General features: G+C 52.3%; 1 protein-coding gene across 2 annotated transcripts in view; it reads left to right on the top strand.

Moving 5' to 3' along the window:
* Positions 1-19,557, top strand: part of GRID1 (glutamate ionotropic receptor delta type subunit 1) — a 760,175-nt gene that overhangs the window by 125,995 nt on the left and 614,623 nt on the right. For both annotated transcript variants that reach the window (XM_070057983.2, XM_070057984.2), the window contains exon 3: positions 2,771-3,055. In XM_070057983.2, coding sequence (XP_069914084.1) covers positions 2,771-3,055 — 285 coding nt within the window. The remainder of the gene's footprint in view (positions 1-2,770; positions 3,056-19,557) is intronic.

Here is a 19,557-nt window from a genome sequence, read left to right as displayed (position 1 = left end):
TCATCGTGGAATTTTGTGCCCTGGTTTTATTGTGTTTTTTGCTTGGCTACTTCTCAGAAGTTTTTTTCCCAGGGCTGTGGCAACATGAAAAGAACCCTGGGTGGCGTCAGCCCAGCCCTGTTCCTTGTCGGCTGCATGGCCTCTTGTCTTGTTACCTGGAAAGTGCACACACGACACACACGGCTGTCCTGAGATGCACGTGGATCCACACACACGAAGTGGGGAGCTTGGCACGGAGGAGATTCTCACATGATAGTCCCTACTCCTGCATAATTCCCTTCTTACTCGCTCTTGGAAGATTATTTTCTTTTCTCTAAATTATCTGTTCATGTCACAGAGTTTTGGCAAAATATAGAAAAGAGCGAAAACCACTTCTGGGGCTCCTTCTGCATTGCAGTCATTTTTAACACTTTGCAATATTTCCTTCCTTTTTTAAATGCATGTTGAGTTTTATTTCATTGACTTCATCAAATACATACAATTTTGTATTAATTTCACGCTCCTTTTTTGTGACTAGCACTTTTTCATCTTATGGAGCATCTCCAGGAATAGTTTTCAGGATGGCACGTGCCTTCAGCAGGTGCGGGATGTTTGTAACCACTCACCTGGTCATGTCTTTTGCACAATTAGCAATATTCCGAGAATGTGCACATGTGTTGGATATGGTGCTGTCTGCATGATATGGACAGGTGCCCGGGGAGGAGTCGCTGGCCAGCAGGCATGACATGTAAAGGCTTCTGGTGTCCTGGCACGAGTCTTTTGGGTTTTCCTCTTTCTAGTTTTATTGAGATTGGATTTTTTTAAAGTGACATGCAATGATTGTCCATCTTTATTACAGTATGATCATTCAATCCATGGATATAATGTGTAGTGACCAAATCAGGGCAGTTGGCATTTCTCTCTCCTTAAACATTTACCATTTCTTTGTGTATTGGAGCTTCAGAATCCTTTCTTCTAGTTCTGTATAAATTGTGTCATATGTCCTTATGAACCGTAGTCACCTGCTGTCCTATAGAGCATTAAAACTCACCCTTTTGGGGGCTGGTGTTGTGGCATCTGCCAGCAGTGCTGGCATCCCACATGGGCACCAATTCGGGTCCCAGCTGCTCCACGTCCAGTCCAGCTCTTTGCTAATGCACCTGGGAGAGCAGTGGAAGTCTGTAGCAGTAGAGAGTAGAATGATGGTCACCAGAGGACAAGGAGAGTAGGAGGAAGAGGAGAGAGAGGAAGGCTGGACAGCAGGTGTCAAGGAGGAGTGAGCTCTCTCTCTCTCTTTTTTAATGTTTATTTGAAAGGCAGTGTTAGAGAGAGAGAGAGAGATCTTCCATCCACTGGTCTATTCCCCAAATGGCTGCAGTGGCTGGTTCTGGGCTGGCTGAAGCCAGGAGCTGGGAGCTTCATCTGGTTCTCACATACGGGTGACAGGAGCCCAAGTACTTGGCCACAACGATCAGGGCTGGGCAAGGCCAAAGCCAGGAGCCAGAAACTCCATTCGGCTTTCTCACATGGGTGGCAGAGGCCCAAATACCCTGGCCATATTCTGCTGCTTCCCCAGGCACATGAGCAGGGAGCTAGATGGGAAGTGGAGCAGCCGGGACTGGAACTGGAGCTCACGTGGGATGCTGGTGCTGCGTTGTGTTGCCGGCCCCCTGCGTCTCCTTTAACTCCGCTGACTTTGGCCTTGGAGGCCCAGCGTTCTCAGGGAGGAGTGTAGGATTTGAGTTATCATTCGGTGACGCTCATGGTGGCACAAGGCAAGCCCCTGACGTGGGGAGCAGTGGTCTCTGGTGCTGGTGAGCACGGAGGGCTTTTCCTGGCCTCCCATTGCCTTCTTCCTGGGGTGGGTGCCCCGTGTTCCCCATCTGAGGCACAGCAGGAGCTCTGGGCTCTGGCCCGTGTGCTCGGTGATGTCAGAGTCGTCGGGAGCCCTGCATGCAACAGATGGCGGCTGCCACTCACAGGCGTTGTTGTGACATCGCAGCTGCTCGTGCATGCTCCTGCCACCACACACAGCACTGGCGAGAACCGTCGGCTTCAAAGCTGGCACCGAGGGTTGGGGCACGGGGAGGTATGTCTTTCTACAAGCCTGGCATAGTGAGGAGGGGCACCCCTTCTTCCCAGGTGCCCCCCAAAGGTGAGCCCCTAGGTGCACCCACCCCAGAAATGGCTGCTGGCACCTCCACAGCTCTGTGCACCCCACACTCTGCAGTCACCACCCAAGCAGCCCGAGCACCTGCCTGCGTTGTTGCTGTCCTGGGCTTCACTTTGCGTGGGGCCTGCCTCAGTATTTCCATGAAGTGCACCAGGTGCACTTGGTCCTGTCTGTGTTTTTCCACCTGCTATCTGGGTCCTCTGGGGTAAGCATCTCCCTAACTTTCCCGTGTTCTGCAGTCTCTTCTGTCCTTCCAGCCGTTGCGGGACACGTGTGTATTCTCAGCCCATGGCTAGGCCACTGGGATGCAGTAAAACCAACTGTTGGCCCTCAGGGGGGACTCCCATCCCAGGTGGGAAACAGACTCAGCTCTGTTGGGTGAGTCAGGCAGCTTCAGTTGAATCCCTGTATGTGTCCCTCCTTGAGGGACCTCAGTTTGCTCATCTGTTCAGTGGGTGCAAGAATGTCCCACTGGTATTGTCTCCAGGGATGTCAGTGGTCTGGGATGGGTTCTTGGTGCCAGGGTGGGGTGGGGGATGGGGAGGGCGGTGTCTCCCAGGGTCCCAGGTGTGGGCTGCTGAGGCTGACCCTCCCTCTCTGTCTCCTCTCTCTTTGCAGCCTGTGACCTCATGACCCAGGGCATTTTGGCCCTGGTCACGTCCACGGGCTGTGCGTCCGCCAACGCCCTGCAGTCGCTCACCGACGCCATGCACATCCCACACCTCTTTGTCCAGCGCAACCCCAGCGGCTCGCCCCGCACTGCCTGCCAGCTGAACCCTAGCCCCGAGGGTGAGGCCTACACGCTGGCCTCCAGGCCGCCCGTCCGTCTGAACGACGTCATGCTCCGCCTCGTGACCGAGCTGCGCTGGCAGAAGTTCGTCATGTTCTACGACAGCGAGTACGGTGAGTGGGGGAGGAGCCCAGGACCCGGATCTGTAGACAGGCATGAGCGTTGCCTGGCAACAGCACTGTATCCTGACAGCTGAAGTTTGAGTCATCTTAGAGTTTTCAGTAAAATATTAATCAACTGCTGGCAGGGGTCCGAGGGGCTGCATGCAGGCAGCGGTGGAGGCCACCAGCCTGGATTCTCCTGGATGCCTCCCCTCCGAAGGCCGCCCAGCCTTCTGGGTTCCCAGCCCCACTCACCCTTGTCCGTCCTCCGTTTTGGGGTGAAGGTCAGGAGGGAGGGATGGCCTGAGTGTCCTGGGGACAGTCCAGCGTCGGTGAGCACAGCTGGACGTGGCTTCTCTGATGACCTGTCCTCTGATGAAATTTGGCTTGTTGGGAAAACACAAAGATGTGTGCTTTGCAGAAGATGGCTTAGATTTTTCTCACAGCAGCTCTGCACAAAACCCGCCTGACTCCTCGTCCTGACATAGGATGGTTTCCATCTCTGATCTTCTGTTTTGAGATAGTTGAGATTCATGGGCAGTTATGAGAGATCGTACAGATCCCAGGCACCCTACACTTGGGCTGCCCGAGGCTAGCATCTCACACAACTGGAGTGTTTGATGCTGACCTGGTCAGCTGGCCTTGTTTGTATCTCACCTGCTTACAGGCACTGTGAGTGTGGCTGTCCTCTCTCGCTTGTAGACCTGGGTGACCCCCGGTCAGGACAGAGCGCAGCTCCCTCACCAGAAACCCCGGGATCAGCCCTGCATAGTCGCAGCCACCACCATAACACGGTGTGAGGGTCAGTGGCTCCATGCCCGGGGCCAGGGTAGAACAGGTGGAGCCTTGAACATCTCTCTCCCTCTCTTTTCCCCCCTCTCGGTGAAATAATTCGTTTGCCAAGAATGTAACTAAGAAAAGAAATCAGCATATGTTTGCATTTGCCTAAATACCCTGCTTCTCTAAGCCTGAGATGTTGCCCGCAGCTCTTGAGCAAATACGCCAGAAGAGCAGACAGTTACTGTGATCAGACAAAGAGGGAGGCTCTGTCCAGGACCTGAGGTCTCCCTCCTACCTCTGCTCCATCCCAAGACTTGGAGACAAGTTAGAGACCTTGCAACAGCCCCCAGATGCCCACAGGGAAGCCCCTGAGAACACTTCAGGCTGGTGGCTCTGATGCTGGGCCCTGTGAGAGCTATGGGCCCAGGGAGGGCTGGGGCTGCTGTGGTCCAGTGTGCACAGGCCCATCCCACCCCGCATCCCCTGGGTGCTGCTGCTCCCCTTCTGCTCTGGCCTGGGAGTGGGCCTTGGGAGCCTCGGCCACATGGAGGGCCAGTGCTCGGCTCTGTCCAGCCTGCCCACTCCTTCTGGATGCCAGTGATGCCTGCAGACTGAGTGATGCCTGAAGGCATTTGCCCAGCGCCTGTGTCTGCTTCTTACCACACCCCTTACTCCCACGAAGCTCGAGAAACAAGTCATTGCTCCAGCAAGGTCATCCCTGACCCCTGTGCGTCCCACAGAGCTGGCGCCTGGCTTACCCCTTCTCCTGCCCTCAGCCTGTTCTGGGCTTCTCAACACTGGATGACATCTTTTGTGGGGTAGCAATTTCCAGGACAGCTGGCCGTGTCCCTGCTGCCCTGGCACAGAAGAAATAGTCACCGTTGTGAGCGAACAGTGCTTGGATGCAGATGTGGAGTTTCCAGCAATTTTTGCACAAGAAAAAGGAGAAATGGGGAGAAACACAAGATGTGGGGAAGGGGCTAGGAAGCACATGTTTCATTCCTCCCCCACCAGTCAACCTCCTTTTCTGACATGGGCACCTTTGCTGCCTGTGCTGGGGATGCAGTAGTTCCAACCAGACTTATCTTTGCCATTCATTCTATAGACACAGGGGGACCCGTGGCTTTCCTCTGGTGGACCACTGTGGCTGCTGGTTCAGGAGTCTGTGGCTATCATGTTGGCTGAGTCCAATCTGGGGCTGAGAGCGCGCTTGGGGCACTGTCCAGGGTGCTGACATGTTGGCTCAGGGCTTTCGGGGGGAGGGGGCGGAGGTCTGAGCTCTCTTGCTGGATTCTGTGTAGGACAGCCTGCCTTTGCCGGCTTTAGCATTGGCCTTTGGAGCTGACAAACCCCAGCACATTCTCTGTACAACTTTAACCAGCCCAGCTCCTGCTGCCTGTCCCGGCTGCTCCCTGCACGCACAGCTTGTGTGAAGTGATTGGGACCCACGTGCCATTTGATGCAGCACCTCCGTTCCTTAGTGAGGGTGTGGGCAGGCAGCGGTCTGTTCGAGTGCCTTGGGTGTATTCACATCGCTTGCACAGCCAAGACAAACGAAACCCCTCGGGGCCCTTCCTCCAGCCCACAGACTGCAGATGAGCCCAATTAAAGAGCAAATTGCGTGTAAAGACTGTTTTACTCCTCCCAAATTCAAACAGAAGTGGTTTGGGAAGTTCCGGCTTTTTGATGCTGATCGACAAATACCTTTACATAACATCTGTTGTAGGATAATTGCAAAGTTTTACAAACAAGACCTTTTGACCTTAAGACCCACAGGCTTAGCCAAGGCAACATTCTATTTCTGTAACTGGGGCTTGCGAATCTCCAGGTCAGCTCTCCTGTCCCCAGCCAGGTTTGTCTTTACGGAACATCACATGTAAGGTCCCTCCTTTGTAGATGAGACCCAGTTCTTGCTCAGTTGCCCATCAGAGTCCACTTAAGCCCAGGAATGTTCTGCCCAGGTGGAGACAGAGGACTGGGCACCAAGCCACGAGCCAGAGATCACAGCAGGAAAAGCCGGGGGCCCCGAGATAGGACCTGGCAGAGGAGCGAGAGAGGAGTTTGTGTGTGTACAGTTTGTGCCATTTGGTAAAATTCCATGGAAAATACTTGTATGCTTGTTGTGACAGTGAAAGGAAAAATAAAAGAGAAGCTGACATTTGGGAGAGAAAATCTGTAACACTGAAATACCAAAAGTTTGGATGGAACGGAGCAGAGCACTTTCTGACTTGCTGCTCCAAATGCTGGGATATTATTCATGTGTGTGTGTTGGGGGGGTGGAAGGGGTGTCTGTAGCTGCAGCCACAGTTTCCCTCTGGTGAGTACACTTGGATGAGGGTTGTAGTTGGGATAGTGTAGTAGACATACTGATTCAACTGTTCAACAGATATTCCCAGAGTCTCCGTGTGCACCATGTATTTTGTGAGGCATTTATTTAAGAAGAAGCATAAGGGTGGAGCGACTAGGCTCAGTTTGCACAGTGCTGGGATTGGAAGTCAGGACCCATGGGCTCTTTTCTGCTGTAGCAGTTCCAGGGTGCAGGGATTCCCTTTTTGGCCTCTGGGCTGGCTTGCAGGGCTGGGATGGGTTGGGAGCTGGGATTCAGCAAAGGAGAACCCCAGGGCTCTGCCTGAGTGGGCATTGTCTATTCGTGCTAGTTTTAAAATTATTTTCAAATCCATGAAAGTTGTGTGTGGTCACGAGTGTGTCCAGTTAAAGAATAATAAGTGAAATGAATGCTTATGAACCCATGATCAGCTTAAAATATGTGAAGGGTCTTTGTGTGCTTCCTGCTTGGAGGATATAACCTCCATCCTGACTGTGTGCTATGCAATCCATTAATTTTTTGATAGTCTTACCACACAAGTGCGGATCTTAAAATACACACAAGGATACTTCAGAAAGTCTGCGAAGGGGCTGGTGTTGGGGCGCAGCAGATTAAGCCACCACTTGCAATGCTGGCATCCCATATCAGAGTGCTGATTTGAGTCCAGCTTGCTCCGCTTCTGATCCAGCTCCCTGTTCATGCACTTGGGAGGGCAGTGGATGGTGGTGCATGTCCTTGGGTCGCTACTGTCCACGTGAGAGATCCAAGTGGAGCTCTGGGCTCCTAATTTCTGCCTGGCCCAGTGCTGGCTGTTGTAGGCATTTGGGGAGTGAACCAGCAGATAGAAGATCTCTCTCTCTCTCTCTTGCTCACTCGCTCTCTCTCTCTCTCTCGCTATTTCTCTCTCTCTCTTTCCCCACCTCTCTGTCTGTCACTCTGCCTTTCAAATAAATAAAACAGGTCTTTGAAATATTTTTTGGAAAAAATTGAGCTGAAAGGTCAGTTTTTTATTGCAAAAATTTTTTTTGGAATTCACGCATATAAGCGGTCTTCATAAAATTCATGAAAAATGTTGATCATGAAAAAACTGTGCATGTACTTCAAAATTATTTTGCATCAGAATAAACTTGTTTTTTAAAAAAGGTTTGCTTATATTTATTTAAAAAGAGTGACGGGGAGAGAGGGAGCAACAGAGAGATCTTCCATCTGCTGTTTCACTCTCCAAATGCCCACAACAGCTGGACTAGACCAGGCCAAAGCCAGGAGCCAGGAACTCCATGTGGGTCCCTGACACCCACGTCAGGGACCCACCTACTTGAACCATCATCTGCTGCCTCCCAGGAGCATTAGCAGGAAGCTGGATGGGAGCACAGAGAAGCCGAGACTTGGACTGGTGCTCCCACGTGGGAGGCAGGCGTCCCAAGCTGCGGCTCTGTCCGCTGTGCCGCAATGATGGTTCCTGAACTTTCCTTCTAATCCCGTTTTCCATGAACTGTTCGAAGTAGCCTAGTGCTGTTCAGTTAGTCTGCTTGTGAATCCCGTATGTGTGGAATAACATTTCTTTCTTTTTTTTTTTTTTAAAGATTTATTTATTTGAAAGAGTTACGCAGAGAGAGGAGAGGCAGAGAGAGAGAGAGAGGTCTTCCATCCACTGGTTCACTCCCCAATTGGCTGCAACGGCCAGGAGCTTCCTCTGGGTGTCCCACATGGGTGCAGGGACCCAAGGACTTGGGCCATCTTCTACTGCTTCCCCAGGCCACAGCAGAGAGCTGGATTGGAAGTGGAGCTGCTGGGTCTCGAATCAGCGCCCATATGGGATGCCGGCACTTCAGGCCATGGTGTTAACCCGCTGTGCCACAGTGCTGGCCCCAGTGGAATAACACTTCTGTGTCCTTCTGCGGTTGCTTTTTTCACTCAACCTTGGGTTTTTGAGATTCATCCATCTGATGCCAGTGAGTGTATTAACCATTTTCAGTGCTTCCTGGTATACCATGACCTACGTATACCTTTGGTTGTTAGTGGGCAGTTGGGTTGTTTACAGGACTTGTGGTATCACAAGCGATCCTGGTAGGACACTCTCCTGTTTGTCTCGTGATGTTAGTATGCAAGAGTCTCCAGGGAGCAGCACTGCTGGACTCTGCGAGGTCAACACCTGTTTCTCTTGGTTCGCTTCTCTCGATGGTGCCCCCAAATGGTCCCCATCTGCAGTGCACCAGAGTTCTCTAAATTTCCCACCCTCGCCAACTCCTTACCTTTACTTTTAAGTCTCTAGTACAAAAGGTGGCCTTACTCTGATTGCAGTTTACATTTTCTTGATGAGAAATGAAGGCCATCTTCTCATATCTCTATTTTGTTTTCTCTTCCGTGAAATGCCTGTTGGTAGCTGTCTTTTTTTCTTCCCCAAATGGAGTCTTTGCTTTTGTCAACGTGGCAAATATCTTCTCTCTGTTAGTTGCTGGTCGTAATAAAAAGATGTTCTTCATTGTGTTGTCAAAATGTATTCATCTTTTTTGTGGTCGGCTCTCTCCCTTGTCTCATTGAAAAAGCCCTTCCCTACCAAATGTCGGAGTTTGCTTCTAAACTCCCACTCTCTACACAGATAAGTATTGTTCCCCTGGCCAGGCACCCATAGCCCTGCGCCTGGACCCTGCTGCAAATCTGCCTCTCCTTATCTCTCCCTTCCAGCCCTGGACACTGCTGCACTGTGCCATGACCTTGGGGTTGATCTTGTTCTTGGTGGTGATTGAAGAAGGCTCACTCATTCAGCACAGCCTATGGCCAGGCTGTCAGAGGGTTTCCCTCAGGAGGTGACAAAGACAAGGCGTTGGGTGGGAAGAGTGTTCCAGGCAGAGGGAAGAGCTTGTTGGGAAGCCTGGGAACAACAGAGAAGAAGGGAACCTTGCTGCTGGGTGATGGGTGGCAGCCAGGGCTGAGGCCAGGGCAGGTGTGGAGGCCTCACTGCTAAGCTCAGGGTCCCTGCTGTGTCTTGCTTCCTTGTCTGGTGCCTTTGGGTCTGGTTCTTCACACCCATCCAGGGATCTGAGGGCATACAAAGGAGATGAGTCTTCATCGCCAGAAGGCTCTGGTCCTCCCACGACATTCCTGTGCTGACTCACTGGCTACAAACAAAAGGGGCGGAACCAAAATATGGGCAGCAACTGTGGTCTGACTGAGGGCGAACAGCAGGCCCAGAGCCATGCAGAGGTGGGGCCTGAGCTCCCCAGGTGACCGTGGCCTGTGCTGGGAGCCACGTGGGAGCTTTGGCTGCACTGCCTCAGTCAAGAATACACTGATTCAACTGGCATAGATCTACATGAATTTTTAGTAAGCACATTAAAAAACAATCCCAGGGACAGAATGATGCCGCTAAAATTGGAACAAGAAATTTTAGATTTCACTGGTAATAATGAGTCTCCACGTAAAAAATTTCCCCCAATGACATCTTACCACAGGATGCTATTACACAGAGTAGCTGCTTACTTTGGATTAGACCAGAATGATAGAGGCGAAGACTTTCAGAAACGATATATCCTGAAGAGAGGTAACTCTAGCTTTGACAAAGATGATAATCAGATGAGAACACATTTGAAAGATGACAGAAGTAAATCTATAGAAGAAAGAGAAGAAGAGTACCAGAGAGCTGGAGACCAAATATTTTCCCAAGATTCCCAAGGGATCAGCCCGGCTTATAAACACTGGGGATCCTTTCCATCCCAGACCCCAGCCCCTATGGTTAGGTGGAAAGACCCCCTGACAGGAGAATGGAAGAGACCACACCCTCTGCTAACCAAGGGTCGAAGATATGCTTGTGTCTTTCCAGAGAATGTGGGGCAGCCCTTTTGGGTACCAGCCAGAAACATCAAGCCTGCAAATGACACCAACCAGAACCAGCTGAACAAGACTGAGAGTCTGCCTTGTTAGCAGACGCACCTGCCCTATCATCCTACCCCGAGAAACTGCCCATAGCAACATCCATTACTGCTTTGTACCCCACTAGCTCTGGTCAGTCACTCAAATGGCCCACAGCCTGTGTGTGGTCATGCCATTCCTGATTACCACTGTTCCTCATTCCTACCCCCATCTGAGCAAGCACTCCTGTGGTCTCCCATTTTGATTGTTGGTTAGTCAATGACGGGTAAAATCCCCTGGGGGACAACTTAAGACAGGCACAGCCTCATACGGAGACCACATGGAAACAGGGTCAACAATGGTATGGCCAAGAATCATGCCTCCCGTTGCTCAAAAATAAACGAAAAGGGGGAAATGTAGTGGAATGAGAAGGTGAGAAGGTCATGCCAAGATGGCCACTGACAACAGAAACTGCCTGGCAACAGGCCGTGATTGGATGGCTTCCGAAACCACATGACAACAGAGCCTGACTGACAACAGGCCGTGATTGGATGGCTTCCGAAACCACATGACAACAGAGCCTGACTGACAATAGGCCGTGATTGGATGGCTTCCGAAACCACATGACAACAGAGCCTGACTGACAGTAGGCTGTGACTGGATGGTTTCAGAAACTGGCTGGCAACAGAACCTGACTGGAAACAGGCTGTGATTGGATGGCTTTGGAAACTGCCTGGCAACAGGCTGTGATTGGTTAGGGCATAGACCGCCTCTTGACTGGATTGGCTGCCTTGGCTATGTAAGCAGCTGTAGCAACTGAAATAAACGAATCTACAGGCTGCTTGCCTCTGGCCTGCTTTCACCTGACTCCCAGGGTCTGTGTGGTGACTCCTGCCCCCAGCATGCTCCTCCTCTCAGAAACGAATCCACAGCAACATCTCTCCCTTGCAGCATCTGTGTACCTGGTGGGTCTGTATTGCTTCTGCTCCACAGATGAGGAAACCAGGCTCAGAGAAGGGGGTGGGAGTTTGCTCTGGGTCATCTGGCTGGTGAGTGACAAGACAGGCTGGGTTTGATTCCCAAGGCCCTAATATCTCTGCTCATAGCCTTGTGGCAAAGCTGTGGGGAGGTGTTTTTTTCCGTATGCGAGATCTATTGTGGCAGTGTTGATAATGGCAGAAATTGGCGATGACTTAAATGTGCATCTTTGGCAAATTGGTTAAATATCGTATGTGTCCATTTAATGGAAAACTGTAGTTCTTTTAAAAATTGTATTTGAGCGGTGGGGATGGAGGGGAGGGGAGAGCATGAGAGAGAAAGCTGCTATCTGTTTCATTCCCCAGATGCCCACAATGACTGCAACTAGGTGGGGTCAGGTTGACTCTGGGAGCCAACAACTCAATCCTTGTCTCCTGTGTGGAGGACCCAATTACTTCAGCCATCACCACTGGCTCCAGAATCTGCATTAGCAGGAAACTGGAACAGGGAGCACAGTTGGGACTTGAACTTGAGTGCTCAGATATGAGACATGGACACCCTAACCGTGTCTTAACCACTAGACCAAATGCCTGCCCCTACAGTTCTTTGTGTACCTCGAGGCAGTAGTTGGCAAACATGTACTGTTAGCTGACACAGTGAGAACAGTGGTCAGAGCGTAGCTCTGTGCAAATGTGAGCTTTATCCGAGAGTGCTTCACGAAATTAATGGAAAACAGGATTAAAAAATCAATTTACTTTGGTGCGAAAAAGTTTTAAAATCCATGCATTCAAGCGGCCTTCAAAAATTCATGGCAAATGCTTCGCATGAAAAAACTGTGCATGCATTTCAGAATTTCTTGCACTAATATCCGCTTGTCTTTTAATTCCTTTTTCTCTGAACCTTGCGAATGTGTGTCAAGAGTAGATGCTCTCAGTCTGTAGAAGGAAAATACAGTTGTGGTCAGGGAAACTGTGGCTTGGGGTGGGATGGGAGATGTCACTGCATGATTTCTTGTACCTTTTGGGGTTTGTGTCAGGTGCAGAAAGATAATAAGTAAACTAAAAAAGTGAACATGAGTAGCTCCCACCCCTTTCTGCAGACTTTCATTTCCCTGGGCTTCTACTTCCTCATGTGTGGAGCCCGGCTGGTCATTTCTGAACCCTGGCAAAAAGCACCTCATATCCTGTTTGGCACATGGTGATGGTTTATAAGGTGCAGAATGTCTGGCCCTGTCCTGGCAACCACAGGCGAGACGTGAAATTCAATAAATGCTTAGCAGGCTTTGTTTTTTTAAGATTATTTATTTGAGAGGCAGAGCTACAGACAGAGAGAAGGAGAGACAGAACAGTCTTCCACCCATTGGTTCACTCCCCAAATGGCCTCAACGGCTGGAGCTGAGCCAATCCAAAGCCAGGAGCCAGGAGCTTCTGGGTGGCAGGGGCCCAAGGACTTGGACCATCTTCCGCCACCTTCCCAGGGCTTCAGCAGGGAGCTGGATTGGAAGAGGAGCAGCCTGGACCCAAACCAGAGTCCATATGAGATGCAGGTACTATAGACAGAGGCTTAACCCACCATGCCACAGTGCCAGCACCAAGCAGCCTAACTTTTAAGTTGCTAATTTTGTATGGCCTGCTCATGATGTTTTAAATATCTGAATGTGGCCCTTGGAGGCAAAAAGGTCCCTCACCACTGGCTGATCATAATAGCTGTGTTGTGGATGGTGGTGCTGGGAGCTGCAGGAGTTGGCATTCGAGACCCTCAAAGCAGTGAGTGGCCATGGGGCAATCTCTGTGGGCACTGGAGTGAGAGATTTGCCTGTTGGCTTCTTCACTCTGGCTGAGGTTATTTGTTGGATTTTGTAGACGGGGGCCCAGGCTCTGCAGCAGCCTTGCTGGCTTGAGTCCTGGCCTTGCCTCCATAGCTGTCACTCAATCTTGCTATGCAATTGCTTCTTCATTTATGAAATTGGGATAAAATGACCATTCTCGCATGGATGTGTTCCGTGTGGGGATTGAATGATTAATTTGTGTAAAGGGCTCAGCTCAATGCCTGGCATATGCTAAGTGCTCAATAAGCTTCCTGCTCAGGAGTTGTGCCAGGTGGGGGCCCCAGTACTGCTGACTCTCTGGCCTCCCAAATGATGAGTCCCATCCTGTGCTGCAGCCCAGAAAACAACTATATCTTGGTTGCATTGTTGGTGCTTGGGGAGACAGACATGGGTGGGGGTCAGCTCTCCCGTGATGAGGCCGGGCTGCCTGGCCCACCTGAGGTCACAGTGCATGGCCACACGTGACTCTGTGAACCACTGTGCCTTCTATGCTAGTTCCCATAGCAAATATCTATCAGCCATTGGACCCCAGCCCCAGAGCCTTCTTGCAGTAAGACTCCCTGGAAGGAAGTGAACTATGATGACGAATTAAATGGAATCTGTGTTCTCCCGAGCTGCCTCTCCATTCCAGGAACTGGCAGAGCAGGCAGGCCCTAGGACTGAACTTGGACAGCACACGAGCTCATTAATAACATATAACAGATCATGATGGCATTAGTTTAAATGGAAGTAATAAATACTTTTTCCAGACGAAATGAGTAAGTGAACATAATTGCTAGGAACCCTACCAAAGAAGTTCAACTCTAACTTTCCCTGGATGAGTGTTTTGGGTTCTGTTCTTTCATCTAATTGCAAAGAAGATGTGCTGTGGGGCATGCTAATTGCCACGTTCACTAGGAGATTAAAGTTCATTAACTCTGAGGTTCCTGTACCCTCTCTGAGAGGAGATGCTGTGCGGGGAAGGGCCTGGTGTGGAGGCTGCACTGGCTCCTGTGTGTGCCCCCTGGTGCAGCTATATTCTGCAGGCACTACACGAGCAAGGATTTGGCCAGAGCACTTGCTTTTTCCTGCAGTGCCCCTTGGAGGACGGGTGTGGGCTCTTGTGAAGATCCCCCTTCTGCCTGGCCCTCCCTCCGCTGCTCTGCTCAACCCTCCACGTGAGAGGGTACAGCCAAGGGGCTGGATTGTTAAAAACCAGAACTCCAGGACAGGCATCAGTGAGATGAAGCCCCAAGCCTTTCAAAGACCCCTGGGTCTGAGTGGGACCCGCCTCCCCCTACCTCATCCAGCCCCTGCTGTGAGCGAAATTGTGGTCTCAGTGGAACCCTCCTCTACCTCCCGTCGGGAAGAGCGTGCTTTTTCCTAATAGGACCTAGCAATGGTCAAGAACGCACCTTCGTTTATTAAGATTTAATTGGTGTGCAATAAAATGCATCTCTTATCTTGCATCGTTTTGATGGTTTTGACAAATGTGGCCATCATTCTGACTTCCACCTTAATTAAGGTGCATAAGATTGCCCAATATAGGAATCCCTTTTTTTTTATGAGACTATTTATATGAGATTCAGAGAGAGATGCAGCTGGCGTTGTAGTGCAGCAAGTTACTATGAAGCCTGGGATGCTGGCGTCGCATGTGAGCACTGGTTTGAGTCTTGGCTACTGCACCTGGGAAAGCAGTGGAAGATGGCCCCTGCCCCCACGTGGGAGAACTGGAGGGAGTTCCAGGCTCCTGGCCCAGCCCTGACTGTTGCAGCCATTTTGGGGTGGGGAGCCAGCAGATAGAAGATATTATCTCTCTCTCTTTGTAACTCTGCCTAGAGAGGCAGGGAGGGAGACACACACACACACACACACGCACACACGCACACACACAGAGAGTCATCAGTCACTTTGTCCCTGGCTGGATGGCCTGGGAGCCTTTGGGCAGTGCTGAGAGCCTGGGCCTGGGTGGAGCCTCCGGGAGCTTCCTGTGCTCCAACAAGGGCCTCAGGTACCTGCAGTGTCAGTACCCTGCCCATAGAGGGAGTCAGTGAGGAAGCACGGGAGGCAGCATGGAGGGTGGGAGGGGAGCAGGGAGGCCTGTGGGTGTCCAGGGCACGTGCGTGATGGAAGTGGTCCCCAGCCAGGGCTGCAGCCCTGACCACGTGCTCACTGGCCAGAGATGCCCCTCTGCCCTGGCACCCCCTTGGATGTGGCCCTGGGGTGGTTATGAGCACAGACTTCAGGTGTAGAAGGAACTGTGCTCTAGTCTCTGCACATCCTCATCAGTGACATGGGTACCACGGCTCCTCCCTCCTGGGCTGCTGGTGGGGCCCCGCTCCTAGTACATCAGCAGAGGGAGAGCCTCGCACGGTTAAAAGCTTGGCTCTGCCTGCTGCCAAAGACTCCCAGCTGGAGACACCCACTTGGTGGCCTGGGAAGTGGGCTTCCTTTGCTTTCCCGTAGCCCAGCCTTGATGTCCAGGCATGGGCCATGGCAGGGGCATTTGGAAAGTTCCCCCTTCCCAGACAGTGTCTCTCCAACAGCTTCTCCATGGAAATCTTGGGAGATGGAAATGCTGGGAGCACCTTAGGATGTTTCCCCGTGGAAGCAGAGGTCCACTGTGACCCCCGAAACCTCTGCCGCTCACAGAGGAGTAGCAGCCACCATGGCTGCCATGGGCCTCCGTACCCTCCCTGTGGGCACACCAGGCACGGTCCTGCCACAGTATCTTTGCATTGGCTGTTGCCTCTGCTTGAAATCTTCCTGCTGATATCTACTTGATACTTCCTTAACTGTGGGGCTAGGCCTCATGATGCTGGACCTTGTCTCCTCCTGTACCCCTTTCTTTCCTGCCTCATCTTCTTCCAATAACTATATTCCTACTTAGATTTTTAAAAATATGTTTATTTTATTTATTTGAAAGGAAGAATAACAGAGAGAGATGGACACGCACACACACACACACACACACACAGGCCTTCCATTTGCTGGTTCACTCCCCAAAATGCTGCCATGGCCAGGGCTGGGCCAGGCTGAAGCCAAGAGCCTGGGGCTCCATCTGGGTCTCCCACATGGGTGGCAAGGCCTCAGGGACTTGGGCCTTCTTCTGCCACTTCCCCATGAACTATTATCAGGGAGAAGGATCCCAGGATGTAGGAGGGGAAAGCTGGCCCTTCCCCAACTTCCAGCAGAGGGCTGGCATGTTCAGCCTGCTGTGTTTCCGCCTGTATCTTTCCCCTTGGTGGGTGTGTAGGGCATGCCTGTGTGTGCTGGGGGTCAGGGCTTGATGGTAGGTTAGACATGCCTAGCCCTTGGGAATGTGCTCCCCACAGCTCCACTCCTGTGAGGCAGGGAGCACCTGTCACTGTCGTGGTGGGCTGGCAGTGGTGCCCCGAGGTGGTGGGAGGCCCCAGCTTCTGCTGCAGCAGCTGCTTCTCTTCCTGACCCTGCCTTTTCCTCTTGTGTGTCTGGGCATGCTGATGATTCTCTGTGGTCCTTGGCTTCCTTATTTTGGGAGCAGGATTGGTAAACATGCCTGGTGCAGAGGGATCTGGTGAGGCTGACGTGAAATGAGGTCATGGGGTTGAGAGCGATGGAGCAGCCTGATGGTCCCATTGCTCATTTGTCTTGTTCCTCTTCAGTACCTGGGACAGCACCAGGCACGTGGCAGCTTATCATTGAGGTGTGTTTGGAACAGACCACCTTGGGAGGCGGTGGCCTTTGCATTCCAGCTGGGAGCAAGGGGGCTGCAGCAGGTAGAGGCAGCCTGGGTATAAAGCTCAGGGTGTGACATGGCATGGAGGGGACAGAGGAGGCTGTGGAGGGTCAGCAGCTTCATGGCAGAGCTGGGAACAGGGACTGAGGGCTGGAGCTGCACCTGCTGCACCTGCTGCACCTGCTGCACCTGCTGCACCTGCTGTACCTGCTGCCTGGCCAGAAGTCTCAGTGGTCCATTCATTGTGTCTGTGGTAGTTCCATTCTTCTGATGTGAGGCATGTCATCCTGGGTGAACTCTCCTGTCCAGTAAGGATGACAGGACCAGAACCCTGTCCTCTGCTTGCACGGCCTGGGAGTGTTGAACACATGAACTTAACTGTACATTGTGTGGCTGGTTCTCCACCATATGAAGCCGATGGTTTCAATTTTGGTGATAGCTGCCCACCCATGTTGACCACCAGAGGTTCCAGCAGGGATGACAGGGCCACTGAGAACCAGAAGATGGACGTCATGCCTGGACATGGCCATTGTCCACTTGGCGGCATTGTGTCTCCTCTCCAGGCCTCCATGTGTCTGATTTCTTGCTGGAACTTAGTCCCCAGCCTTCTTGGCATAGTGCCTACCTGCTTCCAGCTGGGGCAGTGGGACCCACGGAAGCCTGGGCATGCATTGTCAACCTGTTGGCTTATTTGCTAGTTTATTTCCTACACACTTCCAGAGCGGATGTGCAGGTGCTTATGATGCTCGGAGAGAGACCACGTGCTTACAAAAGCAGCAGTCTCCAAAAGCCGAGATGTGACAAGGACAGCTGTGGTCAGAGTGAAAGGGATGTGGCCTCAGGTTGCAGAGTGTCCACACCCTCGGGCAGGAAGCAGCAGAAGGATCTGGCTTCCCCCGACACTGCACGGAAGCCCCCTTAGAGGGGCCCAACCCGTGCAGGAGGCGCCAGGAGACGGCCTGGATGGTAACTGGCTCAGCTTTAAAGCCATTGCAGGGTGGGTGCTTGTTTGGCGGTTGAGAGTCAAGTCCAGTTCTCTGACTGTACAGTGTAGCCCTCCTGGAACTCGCCTTTCTGGGAGGAAGGTGGGGGCATGATTTGCCTCCATGTGAATGTCCTTCAGGCTGGTCTTGGAAGAGGGCCTCAAGTTCACACTTGGCAAGGAGTGCATGCTCTGGCTTTCCTTGTTGGCCAGTGAGTGTGGCTTCCTCTGTCCATTCAGCCCAGTTCCATTGCACTCAAGCCCATTGAGGTCCTTCTTGGTCCCAGGTGCTGTGTAGGGCTGTGTGCTCTCATGGCCTGGTATTATCTTCCATGAGCCAGATGAGAGCTGAGAGCCATGTTGGAGCCATGCGCTGTGCACCCCAGAGCTGTAGTGGAGCCTGGGAGGGCCCTGAGGGCCCCTGGGAAGGCCCTCAGGTGCAGTGGAGTCTTAGGGACTGAGAAGGGCTGAGCGGTATGTGAGGGGGTATGTGGGGGACACTGGAAGTCATGGAGGGGCACTTGTGTTCCAAGGGCAGTGGGCAAATGCCAAGGGGTAGGCTTTGCCTTGTGGATTTTGCTTTGAAATTATTTTTTTCTAAAATAAGATTCAACCAAATATTGTTGAACTGTTTTTTGAGAAGATTATTTACTTGAAGAGGAGAATGGCAGAGAGAGAGAGAGAGAGAGAGGAGAGAGAGAGAGAGAGAAAATATCTTGCATCTGCTGGTTCACTCCCAAAATGGCTTCGTGGGCAGGGCTGAGCCAGGATGAAGCCAGGAAACAGGAGCTCCATCCAGGTCTCCCACGCAGGTGGCAGAGGAAGAAGTACTTGGCCCTTCCTCCATTGCTTTCCTAGGTGCATTAGCAAGGAGCTGGACCAGGAGTGGAGCCACCAGGACTTGAACTGGTGCTCTGATACAGGATGCCATCACTGCAGGTGGCGTCTTAGCTCCCTGTGCCACAACACCAGCTCTTGAAATTATTTTGTCATCATGAAATGAAATGTTCTTGTTGAAAGCAATGAGAACAATAAGGTGGAATGCGTAGGCGCCCCCTAGGCCCCCTGTTCTCCTTCCCTGGGGGTGGATGCCTCTGGGCCTTCTTTGTTTCCTGTGTGAGGTTGTTTCTGGTTCCTTGCTAGTACACAGGGCCATGGCGCACAGCCTGGAGTGTTCTGAGGATCCTGTGGGACTGGCTGCCAGAAAGCCAAGTGTCTGGACTTCAGGGATGCTGTCCTTCTGGCCAGATGGCCAGGAGGTGCCAGCTACCAACATGCGGAGAACAGATCCTGTGTGGTCCTTGCTTTTTCCCAGTGCCTGGGAGGAAGAGGGATTCTCGGTACGGTGTTGCCGAGAAGTGTGGTTAGGCAGGAAGGCAGGCTGACATCCAAAATAAGAAAACCAGACGTGAAGCATGCCTGGGTCCTCCTGAGTCAGCAGCAGCTCTTGGGAGAGAGGGTTTGGGAATTGAGTGTCCTGTGGCATTGCTGTGTGCGTGAGCATGGAAGCGAGTGGATGTGAGTTCAGAGAGGATGGGTGCCTCTGGAGCAGCAGCTGCTGTGTCTGGGCTGGGAAGGGCCCATGTGAGCCTGTGGTGGTGACTGGTGTGGTGGTGGGCCAGGACGTGGAGCATGAGGCAGGTGGAAAAGAGGACAGGGTTCAGTCCACAGAGGGACTTTCTGGAACTTTCCATATGTCTGAACTGGTCTGACCTGGAGCTGTCTGCTTCCAGCCCCTTGGGAGCCCCAGGGGCCACGGTGGGAGGAGGGGTCCTTAGCCCTGACCCCCTGGAGCAGGGGGCTTTGAGTGAGCTGTCTGTCGTCCTGCACGTGGGGCCTCATGTCCCCAGGCTTGGCTGCTTCAAGGCGGGAGGGTGGAGCTTCATGTGCAGATTGTGCAGAGAGTGCTGTGTGCTGCATGCAGCCTCCCAGAGGAAGGGGCAGGATGCATCTTGGTGCCAGCACATCTGGCATCCTGGTCCTCCAGGTGGCTCGGCAGGGTGGGCGTCTGCCCCAAGCTCCTGCCGGGATCCTGGGCGTCTGCCCCCAGCCCCTGCCAGGATCCGGCTGGGGT

This window comes from Oryctolagus cuniculus, chromosome 15 (assembly GCF_051225735.1).
Source record: "Oryctolagus cuniculus isolate XC-2025 breed Fujian yellow rabbit chromosome 15, ASM5122573v1, whole genome shotgun sequence".
NCBI lineage: Eukaryota > Metazoa > Chordata > Mammalia > Lagomorpha > Leporidae > Oryctolagus > Oryctolagus cuniculus.
The sequence above is the reverse complement of the archived record's forward strand: the minus strand, read 5'-3'. Positions and strand labels throughout refer to the sequence as shown.